Below are 9514 nucleotides of genomic sequence, written 5' to 3' on the forward strand. Positions count from 1 at the left end.
AACTTAAAAGGGGACTATTCTTAAGATTTGAAAGAAAGTCTATAACAATCAGATTAATTTTTGTGTGTAATCACAGCAAATTAATTGACAATTTTTGTATACTGATAATATTGGTATTGCCTTCGATTCCGAAGAATACGACTGAGTTCAGTGTTTCACATAACTATGCAAACCCAGTTTCGACCTGCATATTTTCCAGAATTTTGTGCAGACAAAGCTGTTGTCTGCTGGCGGTCTATTTAAATTTTCTTTCCGTATTTAGCGCCTGTCTTCAATAATGGCTTTTCTTTAAGTCTCAAATGTTTGTCCCGAAGCTTTTGTGAGAGATTTCCAACTGTCTCTCTCAGAGACCATCTGCTGCCAGAGAATGTTGCCAGTTACTTTCATCTCTGCCAGTGAGGCATCTTTATAGCGCTTACGGGGGCACCTCTGTTACTCCGTCCTACTCTAAGCTCGCCAAAGAAGATCGCCTTTGGCATGCGGTCGTCTCCTATGTGGGATAAGTGTTATTGACAGCATAAAAGTTAATAAAAATATGATATTTTGTTCAAATTTGCCTTCTCACGCTTCTTTATAAGTGTTTTTCTTATAGGGGGGCGCTGGCTGATTTTTTTAAAGAAAAAATACGAAAAGGGGGCGGTAGGCCAAAAAAGGTTGAAGACCACTGCCCTAGAGGATTATCTCACTAACTGATTTTTCGGTCTCTAACCCAACATATCCCAAACGTCACTAGTCCCGTTCAATATGCGTCTTCTATGGTGCGTCGCTAAATAACTAATCTATAAATAAGGTGTCTAACAAACTATAATAATAATACTGGCAATGTCTTCGAGTCCGAAGATTAAGGATGAGTGCAGTGTTTCACGTGAGTAGGCAAACCCAGTGGCAACCTACATATTTATTCTTACCTCGTGCAGACAAAACCGTTGTCCGCCGGCGGTGTGTTTCAGTTTTCTTTCCGTCTACTGGCTTGTCTTCAATAAGGGCTTGTTTTGGGGGGGTCTCAAATTTCACATCAGCTTTTAACACTAAACAACTTCATTTACTCATTGAAAAGATGAAAGCGTTGAAGATTAGTCCATACATAATACTATGGGCTGATGAATTTTTGACCCAGAGATCGCAGAGGGTTAGGGTAAACAATGTTATATCAAATGAACGCATAGTTAACACAGGGGCGCCCCAGGGGGCTGTGACATCCCCATTGTGGGGATTTTACCATCACAAAAGAGATACAAGACACCGATGGCAAAGACTAACAGACACAAACACTCTTTTGTTCCCCTGGCAATCAAATCATTAAATAAGAACAATCTGGTATAATCTTTGTCACATGTAAATTATGAGTGAGTCTGGTGTGAATGTACACTTTGGTTTCTTATAGTTATAATGTTTTTTGTTTGGTGTAATGCACACATTGTAAGACAAATATTTCATACGGACAATAAAGATTATTATTATTATTATTATTATTATTAAATGTGTGTTCCGTGTCTTTCGTGAGAGCTCCCCAACTGTCTCTTTCAGATGCCATCTGTTGCCAGCTAATTTCCTTTATTCCAGTTAGGGCGAAATGGCACCTGAGTTAATCTTTAAAACGTTTACGGGTTTATGGGAAGCACTTCTGTTACGCCGTCCTCCTTCTAAAACTATATGAAAAGTATACAGCCATGATATAATAATTTTATTTAAAAATGTAGGCTCAAGGCGCTGTAATAACATTACAAACACAGACATGACAGCTAAAATGACAGTAAATCTAAAAAAGTTATCTATGTATGTGTGTATATATAATGGAGTAAATATATTGTGTATGATCAGCTGACACTTGTGACACAGGCCAGTAAGACAGTTTAGCGTGCTGTGTAGATGGACAAGGGACAGTACTGGTATGAACTTTGCACGTAAACATGACCCGTGGATCAGAGACAGAGTGTGTAAGGCAGTGTAGTACAGGACAGCGAGGAGACCGGTACTGTTAGTTGGTCAGGAAGTCGGTCCTGGTGGAGTCGTCGAGTAAAACTTACGAGTCCAGGATGAGATAGAGAGATACTAGATTCCAGGATGAGACAGTAGAGTCCAGGATGAGATAGAGAGACAGTAGAGTCCAGGATGAGATAGAGAGATACTAGATTCCAGGATGAGACAGTAGAGTCCAGGATGAGATAGAGAGACAGTAGAGTCCAGGATGAGATAGAGAGATACTAGATTCCAGGATGAGACAGTAGAGTCCAGGATGAGATAGAGAGACAGTAGAGTCCAGGATGAGATAGAGAGATACTAGATTCCAGGATGAGACAGTAGAGTCCAGGATGAGATAGAGAGACAGTAGAGTCCAGGATGAGATAGAGAGACAGTAGAGTCGAGGATGAGATAGAGAGACAGTAGAGTCCAGGATGAGATAGAGAGACAGTAGAGTCCAGGATGAGATAGAGAGATACTAGATTCCAGGATGAGACAGTAGAGTCCAGGATGAGATAGAGAGACAGTAGAGTCCAGGATGAGATAGAGAGATACTAGATTCCAGGATGAGACAGTAGAGTCCAGGATGAGATAGAGAGACAGTAGAGTCCAGGATGAGATAGAGAGACAGTAGAGTCGAGGATGAGATAGAGAGACAGTAGAGTCCAGGATGAGATAGAGAGACAGTAGAGTCCAGGATGAGATAGAGAGATACTAGATTCCAGGATGAGACAGTAGAGTCCAGGATGAGATAGAGAGACAGTAGAGTCCAGGATGAGATAGAGAGACAGTAAAGTCCAGGATGAGATAGAGAGATACTAGATTCCAGGATGAGACAGTAGAGTCCAGGATGAGATAGAGAGACAGTAAAGTCCAGGATGAGATAGAGAGATACTAGATTCCAGGATGAGACAGTAGAGTCCAGGATGAGATAGAGAGACAGTAGAGTCCAGGATGAGATAGAGAGACAGTAAAGTCCAGGATGAGATAGAGAGATACTAGATTCCAGGATGAGACAGTAGAGTCCAGGATGAGATAGAGAGACAGTAGAGTCCAGGATGAGATAGAGAGACAGTAGAGTCCAAGATGAGATAGAGAGACAGTAGAGTCCAGGATGAGATAGAGAGACAGTAGAGTCCAGGATGAGATAGAGAGACAGTAGAGTCCAGGATGAGATAGAGAGACAGTAGAGTCCAGGATGAGATAGAGAGAAAGTAGAGTCCAGGCAGTACGGCGATTTACAGTATAATATCTGTAGTAGTTAATTGTATGGCCAGAGGCGCCCCACGGAAACGCTTTAAAGACCAGCTTAGGCGTCAACTTTCGTTGGCTGGCATAGAAGAGAGCACCTGGTTGCATGCGGCCTTAGAACAGCTGGCCGCGGAATACACATTTGAGACCAAAAGAAAATCCGCTGCCGAAGACAAACGAAGAAAGAAAATCTAAATCGACCACCTGCGGACAATGGTTATGCTTGCCATGGATGTGGCAAAATATGTAGATCACAGATGGGACTGCGCAGCCACAGGAAATACCTCACTAATCTTCGGACAAGCCTTATTATTGGTATGACACACTAATACGATTATTTCACGTGTGCTGCCTCGTGTAAATAAGTTGGCAAAACCAATGAAGCGACTCTGTAAATCTCTCACATGGTTGACACCACACGTCTACATTCCACAATCACACAAACTTGAAGCATAGAAAAAATCCCCAAAATGATTCTCAATGGAGAAATAGTCATAACAGCACCCAGAAAACAAAGCATACCATTCATATTAATGGGACGCAGTCGATGGTAGCTAATTGTGGATAAGGATTGTCAGAAAAGACCTAGTCCAGAGATGGATAAACTTTTTGACATATAGAAGTTAGTTGCTCCAGGGCCGGCCCTAGCTTTTGCGGGGCCCTATGCGAAACGGATCGCGCGGGGCCTAGTCTGGGTAGGGATAAGCATAATGTCAAATTTTTTTTTATTAGAAAATAGGCCTACTTTCGTCTTTGCAATACATTTTTATCAAATGAAAGCTCGCAATGCCACTTTTTTATATATTGACATCCCAAAATGTCAATTTCGTATATTCTTCAGGAGATTTGAATAAATTCAAAAAAAGTTCAGGACTTTATCGTATATTTTGCCTTTTCATGAGATTTCCTGGAGGCCCTGGAAAATCAGGAGGTCGCGAAAACCCTGTTATATTATATACGTTATAATTGTTTAATTTAATAATATACACTTAGAGTTAGCAAGGGGCCTATGAAAGCGCGGGGCCCACTGCGACCACATAGGCTGCAGTGGCCAAAGGCCGGCCCTGAGTTGCTCGAAACCTTAAATAAGGCTACAGAAATCATCAATACATAGTTGTTTTTTCTTGTGGCTTAGTTTGCATATGTGACAGGAAAAATCTGTGATGTTTTTCAGTTGAAATATTCCTGTAAGATACACAGTAAAATAAGGAAACCAGAAACACCAATTTGACTGACGCTTGTTTGATGAGAATTTCCGTACTCATACATTTAATGTATTGCTATTTTGCGCATTTCAAATCAGCAGACATAATATAAAAATACTCAAGATTACTACGATATTTCAACTCGTGTTAAAAACTAAAATTGTTGCGTTATAAGTAAAATTCTAATTTTTGTTAATTTTTCTAAAGAATGTGCGAGCCGTATCAAACCTTTCCATGGTTCGAATAAGCCCGCTTAAATATTTTGCCCATCATTCATTTAATCAATACCTAGACTCTAGACCATACTATGGTAGACTCTAGACCAGGGGTTCTCAACCTGTTGGTGTGCGACCCCCTTGGGGGTCGATGACGATTTGCCAGGGGTCGCCTAAGACCATCAAAAATATGGATTGTTAATGTCTTTTCTTCTAGTGCTGTATGTGTGTGTGTGTGAGGTGGGGTCGCGGCAGAGTGGGAGATTGTAAAAAGGGGTCGCTGTGCTTAAAAGTTTGAGAACCGCTGCTCTAGACCACACTATAGTGAGGCGGGGTGAGCCAGATAGCTGTTTGTATAGAAAGAGACCAGATGATCACGTAGCTGTACGCCACAGTGCAGGGAGAAATCCGTTGAGGCTATAGCTGTGTTTAAGTGAGTAAAAGTTAGTTCTCCCTGAAAACCTCGCGATCTATAGGGCAGATGATGCAAACCATGATTCTGCGGCCCACTGTTAACGAATGTGCCATGTGGCCAGCACAACGATACCCTTTAGAGCTGAATTGATTTATGAGGCGCCCTAAAGATACCGAAATTTAAAATGTTCCGTCTTCACCAGGATTCGAAACCGGGAGCCTCGGATTGGAAGCCAAGCGCTTTACCGCTCAGCCACCGCTCCTCCGTGATTACGTAAGGACGTTTATTAGTAGATTGTGACTCCACATTTGGGTTTCTTGGCCAAAAAAGGGAAAAATTCTGGGTGGCCAACAGGTCATGTGAATTGTTTTTAAGACAGTCGTTTGTTGGTGCCTTTTTCTATCATACAATGGGTGGCTTCCTGGTCGTGCGGTGTGCGCGTTGGATATCGATGGTTTTGGGTTCATTCCCTGTCCGCAGCCATCCACGTCATCCTGCGGGAGGTTTGGATTAGGAAGTATATTATCTTCAACTTTGAAGGAACATCCGAAACATGTCAATAATTTTACAAATATTTTATAATTCAGTTCTGCATGACTGGGCTCGGGTAAGATATTCTTCATTTCTGATGGTATGTCAAATACGTACAAAAAAAAACAAAAAAAAACAACATGTTTTACATCAAGATAATCAAATTTTTTTTTTTTTAATTTTATAAAATGTTAGACAAGAATTAATGTAATATTTTTTGTAACTTTCATGCTCGAGTTTTTTAGTGACTTGGAAGAAAGACTTATTTCTTGGGGTTGAACTTTTTGTTCTTATGTAGCTTTTACTGGTGTAATGATTTAAATCTTTTTTAAAAATATGTAACAATGAAAAAAAATGTTTAACAATAAAAATATCTTATGTCCGTTAATCAATGTAAAACAATTAGGTAATTGTAGACTAGAAAACTAAAACCAAAAACTCCAGAATGTTTAGCTTTGCATTTCTTATAAAAAAAAAAAACAACAGTCATTTTCTTGATTTAGCTTAACAATTTAGTATTCACAGTTTTGTCATTTACTTGCAGTGTGATTCGATCTACAAGTCTAGAGTTCATAGAACAATACATCTTTTAGTGTCTTTCGATTGGTCATTTCCCTTACCGCGCGCTTTTTGAAGGTTGTATGAGCGGACATTCTCTTCACGAAGTGATCTCCGGCCATCATTTTGTCTTTTGAAAGATTTGGTCTCCTGAGGAAAGTTCTCTGTCGTCTGGATTGTTGAGCTTCTTGCTGGACATGTAGCTCTAGTGGATGAATTACGAATGAACCAGTGATGTTGTGTTTCAAATCGATCATTCAAGCTTTCCAGTTTTATTTCCGATTCTGCAAGTTTACGTTTGGTTTGAATATTTACTTTAAGTACTTTGATTGAACCAAATGGATTAACGTAATTTCCAGGTTTCAAGTTTTTATTTACAAGTTCTCCCTCAAATTTCAGAAGTTCTTCTTGGTATTTAGAAAGTAAGTCCAGTTTATCTTTATTACTTCCAGTCCACTCGTCTTCCAGAGATTTTAATTTTGTTTGCATGTCACTAACAAACATTGAAGCTTCTTGCGCTATTATCGGTGATAAGATTTCCTCCTCAAGTGATTTTCTTTCCTTTTCAGCAGATTGGAATTGGCTCAATGTGTATCTTTCAGATTCAGTGGCCAGTTTCAAGAGTTCTTTGAGTTGTGCATCTTGATTCCTCACGTCCTCAGTTTTGTTGTTAAACAGAAGACATCTATAGTTACATTCAGCCAAGACGTTTTGAATGTTTCCTTTCTGACTCCGACACCATGTTATAAAACTTTCAGTTTCATGCTTGTACAAGTCTCCGTGAGTAAAAACACAAACAGTGTTTTTAGCTATGACGTCTTCACCTAATGTCGCTTTGATAAGTTTAAGCGTCTCCTGTTCTTGTCTTGTATATCTACCGCAGAACTGCAGCACAAACACTATTGCAGTGAAACCATCTTCACAGTAGTTGAGTGCAATTTGGATCAAAGATTTTAAATTTTGAAGGGGGTCCAGGCTTTTATTGTCTGTATCTATTCCTGAAATATCCACAACTGTAATGCGACAGTCTCCTCTTAATGCTGACCCTTTCACAGCAATGTTTTCAGTAGCGTGCAAGTCAGATGAAGTCTTGAAGCATGTCCGGCCTAGTAGTGTGTTCCCCAGAGAGCTGATCCCGTTCCCACTAGTTCCTAGCAGAAGAAAGTTGACGCGCTTCATGGCTGACACACTCTTCTGTTCTAGGAAAGAAATCAAATAGTGAACAAAAGTAATGTTCAATTTAAACGGAATTATAACTTAATTATGAAAATTTCATCGCTTCGTATAGACCAGGGGTTCTCAACATGTGGGTCGCCTAAGACCATCAAAAATATAAGGATTGTTATTGTCTATTCTTCTATTGCTGTATCTGTGTGTGTGTGTGCGGGGGTCGCGGAAGAGTGGAGGATTGTAAAAAGGGGTCGCCGAGTATAAAAGGTTGAGAACCGCTGGTATAGACATATACATGTACTAGTGTACTGATACTGGTGCTGACATGTAAGGCGAAATTTTATTTTTTATTTCAAAATGCTGCATAATTTCCCTAGTACCTATATGGGATTGGTGGGTAAGTTTATTTCACATTGAGATCTATGGGGCAGATGGTGTAGAGCTCATCTGTTTTTCTATGTCCGGCGGCTAAAGACCAACCACCTTCACTGTCCTCAATTACGAATGACTTTGATATTATTTCTTTGGATGTCTATAGTAACACCCCGTAATTACTAATGCATAGTTATTAGTTACTTTTGATCTAAATTGCGCACAATGTCAAATCCGATTTAATAGAATAAAATGGAAGACACGGCAATTCAGTATTTATTATTTTCATATAAAAATGTACACTTTATAACGGCCAAATTGAATCAATAGACCAGCAATAGTAAACATCTGGTGTCTATGTAGTACAGAGTTATCTCAGACGGATTTAGTGTTACACACTTTAGCAATACATAAAACAGACTCTTTCTTGAATTTAATATAGATCTAGATCCAGCAACATTGATTTTTCAGTTAACTTAAAAACACAGACACTTACCTTAAGAATTTCTCTTTCTCCCAAAGAAGCTTATCAGAAAGGTCGACTATCGATACATGTTTAGTTGGTTCTTTTCTGTGCACGGTTAATCAAAAAACACGCACACTATAGATAATAAGCGAAAGAAAACTCCTTTCTTTAACCTGTGCACACACTATATGGATAATACTTTCAATGCTGTGTTTGGCTTCCTCGTATATCTTGTAGGACAGGACATTCGCCAAATAGTTTTATTCTTGGAATGATATAGTTCTATAAATAGTAGCAGAGCAAGGTAGTGGCGTAGCTAGGGAGGGGGAGGAGGGGTGGGGGAGAATTTGAAGATCCTCCGGGCCCCCACTTGAGTCCCCCAAATGAGTGTCCAAAATTAATTAATTAATTATTACGTACTGTTATGTAATCTTGTTTTTCACATTGTTATATAAGTCAGTGACCCTGTTGTATGTATTCCACGTAGATTATTAACTCTTTCCGTGCGGGGTTACTCTCAATTTGAAGGAGTAACTTCCATGGCGCTGACTAGTGCCGTGTTACTATCAGGAAATAATTTGGTATCTAGGATAGTTTATTTCATCATCCTTATCATTTAAGAAGAAACCTGATAAGAGCACTGAAAACAAAGGAGACCATGAACGTGTCGAAGAGAATTATCACTATTCAGATTATTCATACAAAGATACAGCTGTCGAAGAACTGAAAAAGTCTCTTGATGAAGGTAGAAGTGATGAAGAAATTCCAGGCCAATAGCTTTTACCACAGTCAGAGAAAACATGAATGAATTCTGCTATCTGGGATCTACAATTAAAGATGACCTGTCTCTAGAAGAGGAGATAGAAACGCATGGGAAGGCTGCCTCGACCTTTGCTAGACTCAGGTCAAGAGTTTGGGAAAACCAGAAGCTAACTACGGTGACCAAAATGGAAGTCTACAAGGCATGCGTTATGAGTACACTGCTGTATGGCAGTGAATCATGGACCAACTACCCAAAGCAAGAGAGAAAACTAAACTCATTCCGTTTCAGATGTCTCCGTAGGATCTTGAATGTCACATGGAAAGAAAAAGAGTGCAATACTGAGATCCTTGCATGCTCAGGTATTCCCAGCATCTTTACAGTCCTCAGACATGCCGCTTGCGCTGGCTGGGACATGTTCGCCGGATGAAGGAGAAGTGCATCCCGAAAGTCATCCTCTATGGACAACTCGCGACTGGCACAAGAAAAACTGTCGCCCGCACCTCCGTTACATAGATGTAATAAAACGGGACATCAAATCAGTGAAATTCAAACGTGTTGCGACAGAAGTGCTGAACAGACTTCATATGGAGATGAAGAACAGATTCC

At 39.9% G+C, this 9514-nt stretch overlaps 2 protein-coding genes across 3 annotated transcripts in view; one reads left to right on the plus strand and one right to left on the minus strand.

The window, feature by feature from the left end:
• LOC106075706 (uncharacterized) overlaps positions 1–9514 on the plus strand; it is a 73796-nt gene that overhangs the window by 33532 nt on the left and 30750 nt on the right. The gene's annotated exons all lie outside the window — the stretch shown is intronic.
• LOC106077886 (GTPase IMAP family member 9-like) lies at positions 4440–8381 on the minus strand. Of its 2 annotated transcripts, none has more exons than XM_056013751.1 (2): positions 8176–8381; positions 4440–7331 (listed from the first exon to the last, which is right to left on the minus strand). In XM_056013751.1, exon 2 carries the CDS (start codon positions 7314–7316, stop codon positions 6150–6152), a length of 1167 nt encoding a protein of 388 aa, XP_055869726.1. In that variant the 5' UTR covers positions 7317–7331; positions 8176–8381; the 3' UTR covers positions 4440–6149. The 2 variants fall into 2 exon arrangements, with proteins under 2 accessions (XP_055869726.1, XP_055869725.1); XM_056013750.1 differs by having other exon boundaries at positions 4440–7336; positions 8176–8380.

The sequence above is a fragment of the Biomphalaria glabrata genome, chromosome 16 (genome assembly GCF_947242115.1).
Source record: "Biomphalaria glabrata chromosome 16, xgBioGlab47.1, whole genome shotgun sequence".
In the NCBI taxonomy this organism is placed as follows: domain Eukaryota; kingdom Metazoa; phylum Mollusca; class Gastropoda; family Planorbidae; genus Biomphalaria; species Biomphalaria glabrata.